Source organism: Helicoverpa zea, chromosome 12 (genome assembly GCF_022581195.2).
Source record: "Helicoverpa zea isolate HzStark_Cry1AcR chromosome 12, ilHelZeax1.1, whole genome shotgun sequence".
NCBI classification, from domain to species: domain Eukaryota; kingdom Metazoa; phylum Arthropoda; class Insecta; order Lepidoptera; family Noctuidae; genus Helicoverpa; species Helicoverpa zea.
In genome coordinates, this window is record NC_061463.1 from 2,978,836 (window position 1) to 2,997,004 (window position 18,169).

At 35.0% G+C, this 18,169-nt stretch overlaps 1 protein-coding gene across 1 annotated transcript; it reads right to left on the reverse strand.

The window, feature by feature from the left end:
* Positions 1-552: 552 nt before the first annotated feature.
* LOC124634880 (drebrin-like protein) lies at positions 553-18,126 on the reverse strand. The gene is made up of 9 exons (XM_047170545.1): positions 17,923-18,126; positions 16,800-16,971; positions 13,441-13,678; positions 12,375-12,472; positions 12,014-12,093; positions 11,278-11,439; positions 9,527-10,113; positions 9,007-9,105; positions 553-4,107 (listed from the first exon to the last, which is right to left on the reverse strand). The coding sequence occupies exons 1-9, from the start codon at positions 18,003-18,005 to the stop codon at positions 3,956-3,958; spliced, it is 1,671 nt and encodes a 556-aa protein (XP_047026501.1). The 5' UTR covers positions 18,006-18,126; the 3' UTR covers positions 553-3,955.
* Positions 18,127-18,169: the final 43 nt, after the last annotated feature.

Consider the following 18,169-nt stretch of genomic DNA (forward strand, 5'->3'; position numbering starts at 1 on the left):
CAAAGTGATCTAGGGCACAATAGTATGTTTCTGAGAAAATGAAGGAAATGCGTTACGCGTTATTATTTGAAATCTATAAGCTTTTTTTATTATTTTTAGTTATATATACTTCATGTAAGTTTTAAATTTAATAATAAAAATATCAATTTTTAAGTATGAGTTATTTATTAAAACTAACATTCTTAGTTTTTTTTTTAAATCACTTGGATCACTATGGCAGTTCACAAATTGATTTCTCAAAGAAAATAATAATGGAAAGCACTTAGATCAGTATGGCCTGAAAGAATTATGATTTTTCCATGCAATTGTGTAAAAAAAAACATTTTTGCCAAAACTGTCACTTTTAGATCACTGGTTCTAGCATCGTCATATGGCGTCGGGCGAGTCCGTTTCGTTCGTGGTGGACAATTTGGTCCAGGCTTCATACAATTGTTTTCTAGAGCGTTTAAGTAAAGGCTTATAATTTTTTTCCATGTGCATCCGTAAAAGTTCGTCATCCACTATCTATTATTTAGTAAGAGGATATTGACGATCAGTAAATAAAACAAAAAATCCGGAATCTAGGACTTGTTTATTTCGAAAATATTAGGATACAAATGTAAACCTATGTTACAAATTACCATACATTGGAGCACCATACAAATAAAATTATATTGCAATAATATAGGTACAATTACAGGGAACATATGTATCAACGTAATACGAAAAATACATCTCACTTACATGACTTAACGACTATTATGTATAGAAGGGTAAAGGCGAAGCTTAGTCTTAGTATTTAATCTCCTAGTTGGGGCACATTGACTCTACATTCCTTAAATATAACAATATTGCAAGGCTGGGTATAGAAACGTATATGTATAAATATATTGTGATAAAGGTATACATAAAGTATACAGGATATAAGAGTATAGTTTGTAACACAAAATCATAAATCGGATTACATTTAAAACTGGATCTTGGTTTAAAATAGGTAGGTACATCTGTGGGATATTGGATGTAATAAAATACACATCATTCATATTGCATCACTAGTCAATATTTAAAGAAATAATAGTGCTTCTAGTGATAATAATACATTATTTGATTGCTGTCTGTGTACATTGGTGAATTTGTTCGTGTCTAAAAATAAGCATCTGTACATTATTGTGATATAGTGAGAAACATTACAAAAATCATTTTTTGTAACTACGAAATTATAGATTGTTCTTAAAACGTGTGTAAGCGAACTAAATTCTACATAGTTTTAGCTAAAAACATTTACAATTTGTGACATAATTCAGTATTCATAAATAGCAACTAATATGTGCAGATAAAATTGCTTAAAATGTGAGCATTTTATTTGTGACGGAAATATCATTGTGAAATAGTTCATAATAGACTTTTGGCACTACTTAGACAATTTGTACCTGAAATTGATTCCAAAATATTCATTCATAGTCAATAAAATAATCATAATAAAATTATAAATTGTTTATCATAAAATAAAATTATAATGTATAATTGTTTATCTCATTATCACGGCTCGTCTTGTAAAATTAAAACATTTTCTAAGTACAGCTAAAAAGCTTTTAATAAAAATGCAGTCAAGGATATAGTTAAAGCAGTCAAATTAAATTGAAACCTACATTTAACACTAATACTAGTACGTAATAAGGAATACATCAAAATATACTTTTTTGACTTTGGCCGAAATGTTGGCGACTCCGTTTTTTATGTTGCCAATTAAATAAACTAGAGTTAAAAATACAAATGCAGAATAGACTTCATCCGAATAATATTAATGCCTAAAATATATTTTTTCATAAATAAATGGCAGTCTAAATGAACTTAAAAACTAAGCTAGAAAATTACTAACGCAGTTCATAATAAGCTCTTTAAAAATTAATAACTACGTAAACGAAATTATTGCTTAATGTTCGAACGTCCGACAAAGCGATAATAACAATATTTATATAAATCAGTTAGCACTGATTATACAATAATGTGAGCTACATAAACTTCACAACTTTAATAAAAAGGTTGAAACATTATCGTCCTATTTTGATCGTAAACTTTGCATTCTTGGGCCAATATAATTATTTATTATTATATTAAAAGCGATAGGTAAATTTTAGTACCTGCTAGGCCTTGTTACTTTAACGTCGAATTTTCCTCCGAATTTATGCTAATAAGATGAAAAATGCATTCTTAATTTTATTGGAAAGGCAATTATTATTTTTTTTTAATTATCAATAGTTTTCATAAGAAAGAAATATTTGACTGCTTCGTCGTAAGTCGACTACGATCTATAATCATGCATCCGCACTATATGTGCTAATCTATAAGTAGTAGGTATTTTTATAAAAAAATCTATTTCTATAAAATTCATCCGATCAAAAATTTTGAAAACTTCGAAGTCGACTAAAAATTCTTTCGCATCACAGTCTAAATTGCTTCGAAAAACTACTGTTTAACTTTACCATTATTTAAGACTTGAATACGAAGTCAGAAAATGGATTTATTGATTCGAACACTATTGGAAATTGTTTACAATTAGAATCAAAGTAAATATAATTACATCTTTAATCTATTGAATGCTATGAAAATCGATTTTTATTTTAAAATGTCTTATTATCTTGACGATTTTTTTTGACTAATTATAGCGGTCCAAAGACACTAGAGACGTACCTACGCATTATTTCGGTCCCAGACGAATGCAAATACCATAGACAAGAACGAATGTCCGAAGAGGTTTTATCCTTGAAACATCACTAAGGTCTATTTTCATATTTCATTGTGTGATTTTTTTTTTCATTATTTTTTAAATAGTCATTAATATCCGGGACCGTACACAGTACTACGCATTTATAACGATTTTCGTTTTTATTAAGTGCGTCTTCAGTCCTCGTTAAGTTATTAACATCTCTCGCGTTTTACTTCGCGTTTAATAGCATACACTTACACATTATTATTGAAATACCATATTTTTATGAGTGGGTAGTTTAACAATGACCATTTTAGAACTTGAACAAGTTACTTGAAAATCATCGAAAAACAAAAAATGCATAGTACAAAGTAAATCAATTCTGCTGTATTGATTATAATTTGTGAAAATAAAGCTCCATATGAGTTTTTAATGTTTTTGTATGTTAAAATCATTATCTAAACTACCCACACGTATTTAATTTCCACATATACATACATTACATAAACTTGACCATCAACTTAAAAGTCATCCATTTTATACGATAGTAACTTGATCAGGATGTCAATACCTATAAGTTTATGATAACATACATTTTACATACAATTTCAATATCTGCGAACGTTTTTTCTTAAAATAATTAAATTTATGAAATAACTCTATGGTTATTTTTTAATCGATAGTAAATCATAACTCAATAAAAATAAAGTACAACACATGATTCTAAGTACAGAATAACTTCAATCAAACCAATGATTAACATGTAAGTATATTTTATCTTTAGTGAACACTGAATTCAATCGAGTTATGATTTACATTACCATAAAAAATCACTCTAGCGTAGGGTCTACTGCAATTCATGGAAAACTTTGATATCATTATTATGTTTCATTGCAAGAGTCTTACCATTCGCTCACGACATTTTGTCTATTCGACAATAATCTCTATAAACTTAAGCCCAGAACCCAGCAAAACGGAGCTGAATGGAATAGTTTTTAAACCACCAATAGAATTTCCCCACTCGCACTACTGACTGGGCGGAGCCAAGATGATTAACTGACGAAACTATATTGATTGTTTAATAAGTCCTCTTGTTTAAAGTCTGGCCCTTACGCGTATAAAAAAAATAATGATTTTGGCAAATGAGTAACAATATTTCTGTCAGAAGCCATATGGAATATATACTTGTAGAAAACGTGCATCCTTTTTTTTCGAATTACAGTAGACCAAGATCCAAAATAACACAAAGTTCGCAAGATTACAGTAATCCTAACGAGGCTGACAAGGCAGTAACTCTACGTAGTTGGCTGGGAACAGGCCGAAGACCCCATGAGGTCCGAGCCCCTGCCACCAGCCCGCGTCTATCTGTTCTATGTGAGTGATTATGTCGCCGGGGTCGAATGTGATCTCTGACTCGTCGGCTGAAACGTGATGAAAAAGGATGATTTATTTTGTGTTTTAAAAGGTTATGGTAATGAAAAAAAGATAATAATATTAAAAGTGGTTTCGTGATTTATCAATGTTTAATAAACGAATGCCAATTAAAATCACAGCCAATTAAATTTTTTTTCATTCTTTTGTCCGCCCTAAAATCAGCAAAATATGGATACCAACTATTCTAACGCGCGCCGAGCGGAGCTCGCGTCAGTAAACCGGTTTCGCGTTGCCGCCGTGCCTACTATGACGACTGTGACCGTACTATCGGTTACAAAATAAACATCTTTCGATATCAATAACTTTTCTTTTTTGTACTAAAACACTACAAAATAAAAATATACGTATCTATAAAAATTATTAAACCATAAGTTGACAAAGTTTGCGCACTGGATAAAATTCATTCCTGTATAAAAGAAAGTCGTGTTAGTTACTCCACTTAACTTCTCAAGAACGGCTGAACCGATTTAGCTGAAAATTGGCAAGGAGGTAGTTTAGAGCCAGGAGAAGGACATAGGAGTTTTTGTCACCATCCGGCTACGGGAAGCAGTTATATCGGTCCGCGGGCGGAAAGCTAGTTACAGTATATGTACATTTTTGATAGCTGCCTTTGGAAATGGCTTTAGTTAACACTTTCGATTCCCAGCACCCGGGATTCGAGTCGAACCATAGTTCATTCCTTATGCCCGCAACCCGAATACCGAGTCGTCGCTATGTGTAGCTATAGATGCATGTGCTCATGCTCAGGACCCGAATAGCGAGCCCATAGCTAAGTAAGCTGTAAGGGTTGTCAAAAGTAAATAAATGAAATCAATTGAAAAAACATCGCTTTAGTTTATAACGGATTAGAAAACGTAAATTGGTATTATTCCATCCAGTTATTGCTTCATTCCAGTATTGTATTAATTTGGTACATGCGTACTTAGGTTAGATCTTGTTTGATGTTAGTAATAATGCGCTCACGCGCGCCATCTATTGATGTATGTCCAAATCAAGAGACGTTAAATTCGCAAAGATAATCCTTGCCTAATATAAATGGGAAATAAAGAAGATGGATCAAAATTGCCCCACGTCCTATAACAATGTGACGTATCTCAAAAAAAAGATAAAAATGTTTAAAAAAATATAGCATACTCTCTAATACTTTTTTTTTACACCTTCATACGAAAAAAATGCTTTAAAAATTGTTCAGGCGCTGTTATGAAAACATCGTTAATAGGACTATTTATGGACTATTTTATTAAATTATTTATTTGTTTGATAGGGTATACCTCACAGGTGGTCCCATAATCATCAGGTCAGGATCTGATGATGGAAACCCTGAGAAATCCAGGACAACTTTTTAAAGTTGCAGGCATGCGCAGGATAAAAACGTGACTATAAGGTGTATGTCTTATAACAATATGCAACAGTGAAGGTTTGGAGCTGACCTGATGATGGAGACGAACGAAGGTTGAGGGAACTCGACAACTGAATACGTAAACTGCCTCGTGTTTGGGCTTATATTATTTGTATTGAATAGAACTTTGCAACAGTGAAGGTTTACATCTGACTTGATGATGGAGACCAGAGAAAGTCGAGGGAACTCGACAACTGAATATGTGAACTACCTCGTGTTTGGGCTTATATTATTCGTATTAATGAGAACTTTCCACTTATGCGGATAGTGACAACTGTGCTTGTCACTGAAAAGCCAAAAATAAAAAAAAACTTTTTACAATAAAATAAAACCGACTCCCATAAACACTGAAAAGCAAAAAAAAAACTATTCTTTGGAGCATCGGCTTAGGTACATCCATTAGACACCGACTCTTGAGGTAGTTCACATATTCAGTTGTCGAGTTCCCTCGACTTTCTCTGGTCTCCATCATTTCATCGGATCAGCTCCAAACCTTCACTGTTGCAAAGGTTTATTCAATTCAAATAATATAAGCCCAATCACGAGGTAGTTTACATATTCAGTTGTCGAGTTCCCTGGACCTTCTTTCGTCTCCATCATCAGGTCAGCTCCAAATCTTCACTGTTACATAGTGTTATAAGACATACACCTTATAGTCAAGCTTTTATCCTGCGTATGGCTGCAACTTTAAAAAGTTGCCCTGGATTTCTCAGGGTTTCCATCATCAGATCCTGACCTGATGATTATGGGACCACCTGTGAGGTATACCCTATCAAACAAATAAATAATTTAATAAAATAGTCCATAAATAGTCCTATTAACGATGTTTTCATAACAGCGCCTGAACAATTTTTAAAGCATTTTTTTCGTATGAAGGTGTAAAAAAAAAGAATTAGAGAGTATGCTATATTTTTTTTAACATTTTTATCTTTTTTTTGAGATACGTCACATTGTTATAGGACGTGGGGCAATTTTGTATGGAATGTGATCCGTCTTCTTTTATCATACCTTATCGTGATTGTGACATATCAATCACAGGATTATTCACCTAGGCAATAAATAACAAGGATACTCTACCTTATTTACGTACAACAAAGAAGATGGATCAAAATTGCCCCACGTCCTATAACAATGTGACGTATCTCAAAAAAAAGATAAAAATGTTTAAAAAAATATGGCATACTCTCCAATTCATTTTTTTTACACCTTCATACGAAAAAAATGCTTTAAAAATTGTTCAGGCGCTGTTATGAAAACGTCGTTCATAGAACTATTAATGGACTATTTTATTAAATTAATTTTTTGTTTGATAGAGTATACCTCACAGGTGGTCCCATAATCATCAGGTCAGGATCTGATGATAGAAACCCTGAGAAATTCAGGGCAACTTTTGAAAGTTGTAGGCATGCGAAGAATAAAAACTTGACTATAAGGTGTATGTCTTATAACAATATGCAACAGTGAAGATTTGGAGCTGACCTGATGATGGAAACGAAAGAAGGTCGAGGGAACTCGACAACTGAATATGTGAACTACCTCGTGTTTGGGCTTGTATTATTTGTATTGAATAGACCTTTGCAACAGTGAAGATTTGGATCTGATCTGATGATGGAGACCAGAGAAGAGCGAGGGAACTCGACAACTGAATATGTGAACTACCTCGTGTTTGGGCTTATATTATTCGTATTGATGAGAACTTTCCATTTATGCGGATAGTGACAACTGTGCTTGTCACTGAAAAGCCAAAAATAGGAAGAAGTCGGTGGGGATATAAACTTAGGTACATCCATTAGACACCGACTTCTGAGGTAGTTTACATATTTTGTTGTCGAGTCCCCCCGACCTTCTCTGGTCTTCATCATCGGATCAGCTCCAAACCTTCACTGTTGCAAAGGTCTATTCAATACAAATAATATAAGCCCAAACACGAGGTAGTTCACATATTCAGTTGTCGAGTTCCCTCGACCTTCTTTCGTTTCCATCATCAGGTCAGCTCCAAATCTTCACTGTTGCATATTGTTATAAGACATACACCTTATAGTCAAGTTTTTATTCTTCGCATGCCTACAACTTTCAAAAGTTGCCCTGAATTTCTCAGGGTTTCCATCATCAGATCCTGACCTGATGATTATGGGACCACCTGTGAGGTATACTCTATCAAACAAAAAAACAATTTAATAAAATAGTCCATTAATAGTTCTATGAACGACGTTTTCATAACAGCGCCTGAACAATTTTTAAAGCATTTTTTTCGTATGAAGGTGTAAAAAAAATGAATTGGAGAGTATGCCATATTTTTTTTAAACATTTTTATCTTTTTTTTGAGATACGTCACATTGTTATAGGACGTGGGGCAATTTTGTATGGATTGTGATCCGTCTTCTTTATTATTAGGTCAAAGTAATATAAAAATACTAGTGTTTACAGCTAAATCACATATCATTTACAAAATATGAGAAGAATTACGGATTTCAAAGGTTTTTGAAAGTATCTCATTTGGGGATCTCTTTGAAAATATTAATAACATAAACGGAAGTAATACGATAAACGGAAGTAATAAATAAACTTCGTATATGTTTGTATAATTATAATTGATTAACTGAATACACGAACGGTAGGTATATGTTTATTTGTACCGGGATTAAATTATTCAGTAGACTACAAGTTGGAAATTAAGCTACGGAATAAACAGGAGATCAACTGAAGGTACTTTTTCTGACTAGTGTTAAGTTCTCGATAACTCTGATTGGTCAACAAGATCGGGCCTGGCAATCTTCGACTCGAAGATTGTCAAAATATTGTCATTAGAATAGATTAAAAGTTAAAACAAAAGTGCATCTATCGCCTTTTGTGCAATAACGAGATTTATGGTTCTTTATCTCTGGCCCGTAAAATGACAAACAAAGCGCGTCGGCATGTTTTTTGAGATTACGAGTATTTAAACTAAAAACTAGATACTTATTTTCTTTGTTATCCTATGCAGGTGTTAAAACAAAGCACGTCGGCGTTGTATTGATTAAAAAAAAGCTTACAGAAACATGTAGATAAATCATATTAAGTAAATCTGTTCTAACATAATGTACGTTAAAATTAAAAAAAATAGTCTCTTTAACAACATAATAAATTAAATAACAAGACGGGATTTATTTTCTTTATTCTGATCAAAAATGCACAATAATTATATTCTAGTAAATTATTTTGGGTAGCCCTACGCTCGGTGGGCGGGGCTTAAGTGAACCCGGACTTAAGTGAAGCCGGGTTTTCGGGCATAAGGGTCCCGTTACGATACAATTGCGCTGTTGGACTCGAATACCGGGTTGTTATGTAATTATGCAAAATATTTTTGGGCATGTGGATAGGAATTGCATAGGTGAGCTGGGCAGCGAAAGTGTTAAAAATAAGCAATTCATGTGTTCTTCTGACCTTTATTTTATAGGAGCAATTTAAGAATTCTTGAATGGTTGGCAGTACAATGAACATATTTTACCTGCTTGGTAGTCGTAGAGCGCTCGTGCGGTGAGTCCGGGATCGTCGTCCAGGTCTTCGTATATCGCGCCCTCGTCATCCAAGCCTTCCGGTGACACATCTGTAAACACCAATTAATTGCAGGTTAATAAGAGCCAAAATAGTTATACATAGGGTCAAAACTAAACCTGAATCATCCTTAAAAAAATCACACAGCAATTTTGATTAATAAGAAAACAAAACCTGTTGAAACTAATTAAGATTAACACTTAAACGTGTGCCTAGTCGCGACAACAGCGAAGCGGAATGGAGTAGTTTTTGAACAACCAATAGAATTTCGTTATTTCGAATTAAACATTTCATCCACCGCCCACTCAGTAGTATCTTTGAGCAAAGACACTCTATTTCTTGTTTGAAAACTTCTTCATTCCGTTAAACATTTTATATGCGTAGCAGTTACAGCATTCATTAACAATGAACAATCTTACAACTATTACATGATTGCACATTATAAAAAAAAAAAACAAACAAAACCAACTTACCATCTAGAGTAGTTCCATTAGTCTCCTTCTTAAAATTAACATTTTCAATAACCGTATTCTGCCTCGTCAACTCCCTTTCATTTTCATCGGCAATATTATTCTTACTATACGGGGATCTTTTAATTGTGCTGAACTTATTATCACTGTCATCATCATCATTTTCGTTCGAACTTGAATAAGAAGCATCAAACATGTCATTTTCTAGAATGTTCTGTTTAATCATAGGCTCGCTTTGTTTCGGTTCGATATCTCTGTAGGCATTCTCTTTAGTTTCTGCGTAGTTTACTGCACTGAATGAACGACTTTCGTTTTCTGTCGACGGGCTTAAATCTGCCGGGTCTATGATTGGTTCGTATTGTATCTGGGAAGGACTTTCAAGGCTCATTTTGATCTTATCTATGTTCTTAAGAGGGCTGGTTTTTGGCGGTTCCTCGTCTTCAGTCTCTGGTATCGGTATCGTTTTCGGTTCCAACTTGGTGGGGGATTTAATGGGGGACGGTTGGGGGGATTGCGCTTGTGTGAATGTGTTTATGCGTTGCGCTATTACCGAACTGCGGACTGGCTTTTCTGGGGTATTTGAGTTTGATCTGTGGAGTTAAAAGTGTAATGTTAAAATACGGGTTTGAATACAATTTTATGCTTTTATATGTAATCCGATAATCACATATGTGCGTTATATTTAAAGCACTAAAATAAGGGTTTTGTTACCTTTATACCACACAAACTATTTTGTAAGTTTTGATCAGAATGTTACAAATATCAATCACACTAAGTTATAAAGTGAATATATAAGTGTGTACATATGTGTTTGTTGTCTTAATGTGTAAATGGCTGAATGCATTTTGATAAAATTTCCTCGAATCCATGCAAGTGGGCGGGCATTCAGTTTATTCACAACATATTTACATTAATTGAAAAAAAAAAACTTATATATATATACAACTTAAAAAACTTTTCCGATACGACATTTTATTAAATATAGTGCGATAAGTTTCCATTTTTGTAAGTTTTTAATTTATGTATTTTGAAACCACGGTCCCATTTACCTTTCGGAGGACCTGAACCCTAAAATAGATAACATACACGAAAACGCATGTTCATGCTTAAAACAGTATATTTATTTATTTATTTTTTACATAGGTAAGTTAGTCATCAGTAAGTATCAACATTATACCGCTTGTAAATCAAAGAGCACAATACTGTAATACCAGATAGATACAAAGGTTCCTGGCCGTGTCGGATTGCCGTCCCATCGCGCTATGAGAGTGAAGGAATAGTGAGTGCACCTGTGTCTGCGCAAATGCTCGTGCACTATAATGTCCTGCGCAGATGGCTGATCTCTTTATATGAGAACATATCTCCTTATATCCTACTTATTTATTTACATAGTTATATACATAGATATTTACAACACAAAAAAAACTATCCTAGTAAAACAATACAAATAAAAAAAAAACACTATCTAAAAAGCGTCAAAAAATTCATTCCCATCGCTGTCAACTGGGAGCGTACTCAAGAGGCTGGCAGCATTACCTCGTTGGATGGCCATGCTGATCCTTTGTCCGAGGTAATAGCCAGCATTTTGGTCACGAGAAGCGTCAACCAGCCGCCAAGACAGATCTTTAAATAGGGTGTGCGCATTCGGACCCCACGACCCGAGGGTTTCGACCCCAAACGGTCCGAAAATATAGTTACCGACAAGGCCACTATATTTCCGCCGCTTGACTTACATGGACGTCATCAGTACATACCTGGTGACGTAGAGCTGCCCCTGCGCCAAGTTGTGCTGGAACAGCGCCCTGGCGGCGGCGGTGGAGGCGGCGCAGAGCTGGCGCGCCTCGGCCTCGCGCTGGCGCCGCAGCGCCTCGCTCGCGCTCACGCCCGCCGCTGCCGGCGCCTCGGGGGCGACGGGCCTGATTAAAACATATCTTTTTTTGATAAAAGGCCACATCTATAACAATACTAGCTTTTGCCCGCGGCTTCGCTCCCGTCAACTGACTTCTTTCATAAGAACCTTCTCCTGACAATAACAAACACAACAAAGAAAGAATTAGCCAAATTGGTCCAGGCGTTGTTGAGTTATGCGCTTACCAACACATTTTGCGATTCATTTTTATATTATAGATAGTAAAGAGGAATCGTTTAGGAAAGAGAAAAGGCTACGAAATTCCTGAACCGATTGGAAAAATTCTTTCACTGTTGGTGACCTAGGCTATCCCCGAATCACATATTTTTTTTCATCCTTTTATCCAAGTTCGGGCAGAAGGTCAGACGGGACGTGGGTGAAACCGCGGAAAAACAGCTAAAATTAAATTGTAACAGTATCGTAAAATCAAAGTGTTATGTTGGAGTGTTATATTGCCGGAAAAAGTCATACTGTACCAATTTTACAGGTAAAACATAAAATAACATTTATTTGACAAAAACTTCGATTACCAGCCCAATAACTAATATTTAAGAAGAAGAAGAAGAGAATGGCTAACTTACTTCTCTTGTTCGGCTTTAGCTCTCCTCTCGGCTTCAAGCTCGTCTCGTCTCCTGGCCAGTTCCTCTGCTTTCCTCTTCTCCTAAAACACGTAATAAGGCGTAATTTAACATTTATCAAGAGAAAAACGGTTGCAAAAAAAGTTTACACTCATTTTTCCAAAACGCTCATGTCAAACCACCGTATTTATTTCTCAGACAGCTAGATAATAATTGATGATTGAAAAACGGCTCTTAACCCCTTGTAAGTAGATCTAAGTGAAACACAATGGATTCTATTGTTCTCTAATAATCGGCATACAAGAGGTTAATTAATTTTGTCCATAAAAGAAAAATAATTATATTATCATTCAAATGAACATACCTCGTCTCTTCGCTTTTTCTCAGCTTCCACTCGCTTCTTCTCTTCTTGTTCCTCCTTCAGCCAGAACTGGTCCCTTTCTTTAGAATTTATTTCTTGTACTGAAATTGCAAAGCATAAGAAGTGTAATCTAAACTACAGATAATAAAAATGACATCGTAATCAATAAAAACAATAGCATATCGACACGCAATATCGTAAGAAACTCCACTGGCATAAAACTCTAACTATTTGTAAAAAAAAACTATCACTTCCGAAAAAAACTATAACCAAATTTTAATAAAACACACTTCTCCGCAAAGTACTCTTCCGTCTCCTAATCTCCTCAGCCCCCTTCCTAGGGAAAATCCCTTCATTACAAGCCATCATAACCCCCGTCATTGTAAAAACCACAGAATTTTACAGCCACCAATATTTAATTAAGCACCAAAAATTGATCAACCACGAATAATTAAGTAGGCACGCATTGCGCATGGTTTCGCAGCCCAATAACAAATGCCAATCACATCTTATTTATATTTACAATAATAAATGTTATGAAACGATAAATAAATCCTTTGTGCGAGGTTTTGTTTTTAAAGTTAGTGTAAACATGAGTGATATGATGGTAAGTCAAACCGATGTTGGTAATTCCTCATGATTGTCATATGTTTTTGTTGGCGCTCATAAACATAATCGGGTTTGGGCGATTATATGATAGTCAGACGTTGAGGTGTACAATCGTCTTGAGCACCGATTAATTTTGGCAAAGAAATGTAGAAAATAAGTATGGGACCTTAAAAATCAAATATTAATTAATTTGAATGATAAAAGGCAGGGCAACGACTCGGCAACGTATTACATAAGAACCTCTTTTTATTATTTACTTCAATTCAGAAAATGACCGATCTTGCTCACCATAATCAACATCGTATTTGTTAGTAGGGAAATCATCAAATGAGGGGTAATTTATTATGTCATCCGCTATGGGTGGGTACCCCCCATCCATGTACCTTCTCTTCTAGGGCCGTTTCCTTCGACGACCACAATAACTGTATGGAGAAAAAATAGCAGCCTTTCCTGTCCTTACCTGGATTGACCTTCTGATACACAGTTCCAATAGGTCCACTGGGCGGCAACTCCTCAGGTCGACTGGACTTGAAGTTGAACGCCGACCCAGCTTTCGCTAACTTGTCCTGAATGACTTTTTCGTCTAAATCGTCCTCAGTTCTCGCATGCATGGTCAAGTGGAAACCCGTGAAGAAATTAGCTACATGCTTTATGTGATTAGCGCATGTACCTTTGCGAACTGTTGGCGCACCTTCTCCCTGAAATAATGAATGCTTGTTACTATTTGGGCAATATTTTAATAGAAAAACATTTATGACTGGCCTTTGCCCTGCTGCTGGTTTAATATCATATCAGTCTTAAATAAATGCAACAACTTTGCACAAAAGGGATTGAGTTACTCCTTGTCACAATAGTTATCTGAAAAGCTGTTAATGTCCCGTCAAAACCATTCCAGCTATTTCTGAAATAAGCCGGAATCTGATAACAATCTGACAAAAAAAAATAGGTACCTATGTCCATGTATACGTTCTATTATCGTCTTGGGGCTCTTAGATAGGTCCTCAACTGCCGCAGAGGTAACATAGCTCTGCGCTTAACTAAGACCTGCCTGACCCACCTGACTAAGAGGTGCCTGATGTAAGAGGGGCCAATGCAACCCCAAAGTGACACATTTCCTAGCTTCTTTATACGCGAAAACGACTGTTAGAAAACTTTAAACAGTTTTAGATCGAGATAAAGATGCTTTTAAAAATTCTTATCATATTATAGAACATAGAAGGTCATACAAGGGCTGACGTAGACAAGCGCAGCGTAACAATAATCACCTTGTGACTGTTACTGAGGTACGGACTACAATACGGTTGTTTATCCATTGTTACGTACATAATGTTCAAGCATAATAATCGATCTTCATAGCTTTAAATCGGTTACAACAATGACTTGACTAATGGCGAAGGAATACAACGTGATGAAAATAGTCTGAAAGCCCCCGCATTCAGCAAGCGTGGTCATCATCGGCCAAGCCTTTTCCCAGCTATGTTGGGGTCGGCTTCCAGTTTAACCCGAAGCTGAGTAAGTTGAGTATTAGTGTTTCATATGGAGCGTCTGCCTATTTGACATCCTCAACCCAGTTACTTGGACAACCCGATACGACTAAGAAAAGTAGTCTTACCCGAAAGGACCGGGACAGACTGGTTGCCAAAGTTTCTGACTACAAATGACAGCCGGGCCAATTTTGCGTGTATGTATTTCGAAACACAGGCACTTGTCGTGACAAGACGGTCACCTATCCAAGAATGAACCGCGCCAAGCGTTGCTTAACCTTTAGATCGATCCACCTTGCGTCTGTTACCTACTTAGTCGCAAGCAAGCGTGGTGATCAAGCACATTCTATGTCTGTATGAGAAATGTCCAGCAAAAACACATAGGAAGTCGTGAATGAGGGGCGGGCGTTTTGGGGCTGTCTTTTGTTTTGACCTTCAAATAGTGCTGATTTTCAGCCTACTTTGAATAAACGATTTTTTATTTTTATAAAAGACTAAGCCTGCAGTGAGTTAGTGCAATATAAAGGGTATTTATTCATCATGTTTTCAAACATGCAGTAAAAGCGTTGTCAGTCAATATTTGGTAATTATTGCATTCGTTAGAAGGTCATAGGATGTGTGATGTGTGAACACAGGAAACGTTTTTATTTGGTCGAAATATTTCACTGCATAATTTAGTTTCTATATGATACATACATATAACAGCAGGAAGGAAGGATTATGAATTTAATGTTCGCATGTTAAACAGTATAGTTGGCTATAAAATATTAAAATCTAATGTACCTACTATAAAGTTTGTTTACGTCAACACGCAAATTTCAGTAACTACTGTACTGATTTAAAAATTATTTCAGTTTTAAATACTTAGGGGTTGATAGGGAATTAGAGTTAGGGTACAGATAGGTGTACAACCATACCGTAGAGCTAGGTGGTAGGCATTAGGGGCGTAGGTAACTTAGGTCTTAAATGCTTCTACCTAGTCACTCTGTGCACATATGGGCAGCAGTTGTCCCAATTCAATAGACAACTAGCAGCTACCGGTGTATATATTTTGGTACATATCGTTTTAAATACTGCCTGAGACAGAAAGAGTTAGCCTGTGTATTGAAGAAGGCTTTTTATTCAGCTGCATAGAATAGTTTCCACGTGAAGCGGGTGAATCCGCTGGCAAAAACTAGTGATGAATAAACTGAGATTCTATTACTATATACAATAAACAGTTCTAGGAAAATATTTGTACAACCAAATTAATATTTATTGCATAGTAAATAATTGATATTTTCCTAGTAACTGTTTTGTAATGTAACATAATATTATTCCATAAATATTTTCACATGTAAAGAGCACATTATGTGTGGTTTCTGAAGATCTTAGCTAACTTCTACTTTTTTGAAAGTAGTGGTCACAAAGGGAAACATTAATGGGTGGTCCGGAAGTGGCTTGACTAGTAAACTCTGGATTCCACGCGTCTAGTGGCATATGTAAATAACTCATATTCAGTTTGCTATTTTTTGGGGTTTTTGAGATAAGTACATTTTTTTCACTTCTAAGGATTTTAACAAGGTAGTCACAAGAACCTGGTATTCAATAGCCATTGGAACGAAGACTACTGGTACTGACAGTGGAGAGCGAATTGCTATTGCAAATGCATACGCATGCCAAAAATTTTGAGTAGGTATAATAAAAATAGAGAGCCCTAATTCCCAAGATATCTCAGATTTTACCTATGATAAAACTAGAAATATTTAAAATTTAGTTATTTCAAATGTATAATAAATGGTGGTGGAACGAATTGACAAAATCATGTACAAAATGATTTTGTCAATTATGATAATATGACTATTTTCTATATATAGTTTCAGCTTTCCCCAACAAATGAGTAATAAACATAAACAAATGTTTGCTATAGTTATTACAACACATAAATAAGGTAAATTATTATTGTTATAAATCACAGTTATAAAATGACAATTAAGACAAACTATTGTATTAGAATATTACTTAATTCCAAAGGGCCACCTGTTTTCCTAAGTGTATGGCAATAATTAACTTCCTAATGGCAAAACTTAGTTGGTTTATCCATTAATTTTCCCTCTAAAGGAAATAGATCAACCTTGACAAAAGTGCTCCTAAACCAGCCAAAAAAATATGGAGGAAATGTAATATAACACTTTCAATCCTTATCAACTAATAGGATCCTTTGATAACAAATTCTATTTCATTAGAAAAACTATGCCTATCTAAAGAAGATAAGACACAATTATCAAATTGTAAGACATGCTTTATCCTTTCAATGAAAGAAAACAAAACACACGCCGTTATCTTATCTACTTACTTGCCAGTTGATAAGCACAAACTTAGATATGCTTCCATTTGGTTGGTCAACTTTGAGGAATGCATACTGTATTTTCCCACTGTTAAACTCGTCAATCAACTCGTCTAATCCGCCATCTCCTTTGTCGATAAACTTTAAGTCATTTGATTGCCCATCGTAACCAAATAAGGCCCTGAAAAGAGGATTCATATATTACCACACAACCTTTTTTTTTAAACCAGTCTTGCTGTATTCTACATTATAGATATAACTTTGAACACTTAAGGACCCTAAAATTAGAACTGTGTAGGTGTAACTTCCCTGGCTATTAGTAACTGACTGACACAGGAAGGAAGTACAGTTGTAACTTGCAAGAAAAATGATCTGATTATATCAGAACTATCCTATTATAATGGACTAGAGATGTATACAAATACAAAGTCCTGTTTATAAATAAAAGCTTAGGTACATGGTGTTTGTGAGCTCATTTACTATAATGATAATTAATTATTTACTATAGTGTGAGTGATCATAATCTTTCATAGTTAGAAAGTGAGTCAGATTTAGTCATCAATAGTATTGAGTTATGTCATGTTTTATGAAGGAGGAAAAGCAGTGGAATCCAGTTCATAATGTTGATATGACTGGGTTTATCATATAATCCCTATGTTTTTATACTAATTCTCATTGAGGAAAAGTATATATTTAAGTTATCTATAGATTAGACTAAAAATAACATTACGAGCCCAATATTTAGCATTAAATATATGCAGATATTGAATTTAGTAGTTAAACTAGTCTGTAAATTGCATATCCTTAACGCCCAATACTTGATTGCAAATTAAGGAGTGGTACTTGCAGGGTAACATGTTAAATGAAAAAATCAGGGCAGCAACCAAACTAACAACTTTTTCGACTCAGTATTTTCACAATTGCTAACGTAGTTTCGTTACTCCCATTTGGCAAGCGGAATGTTAGCTCAAATGAATGAATGCACTCACAAATTCTTTCCCTCTATTGTTACCACTTATAAGGACCACTGTAACCGCCACGCTAATGAATTCAATTCATTATTTTAACCAACGGCGGCTGTTTATTTAATTTCCTTACCAAGTAGGTCGGCAATACGAAGATTTTGACTCACCAGTTGGTATCGCTTTTCTCGTCTAATACGTCCTTCCACCCAGAGATCAACGCCTGCTTGTGTTTATCTAAATTTATGGCCATTTTACATTATTTGTACTAACTCCTACACGAAATAAAGAAGCCGAATTGTAGGAAAAAAGCAAAATAAAACGCCGATAAATCGCCTGACTCACAACAATTTTTGCTACAGATTAAAAAAATTGTAAAGGTTTTTGAACTTTGTGACATACAGATAGAGGTGTTGC

Excerpts from the sequence above, each read along its gene's own strand:
- LOC124634880 (XM_047170545.1), bottom strand. The coding sequence starts at position 18,005 with ATGGCCATAAATTTAGATAAACACAAGCAGGCGTTGATCTCTGGGTGG. Across the intron at positions 12,094-12,374 it reads AGAAAAAGCGAAGAGACGAG|GAGAAGAGGAAAGCAGAGGA; the intron begins GTATGTTCATTT and ends TACGTGTTTTAG. Across the intron at positions 4,108-9,006 it reads GCTCTACGACTACCAAGCAG|CCGACGAGTCAGAGATCACA; the intron begins GTAAAATATGTT and ends ATCACGTTTCAG.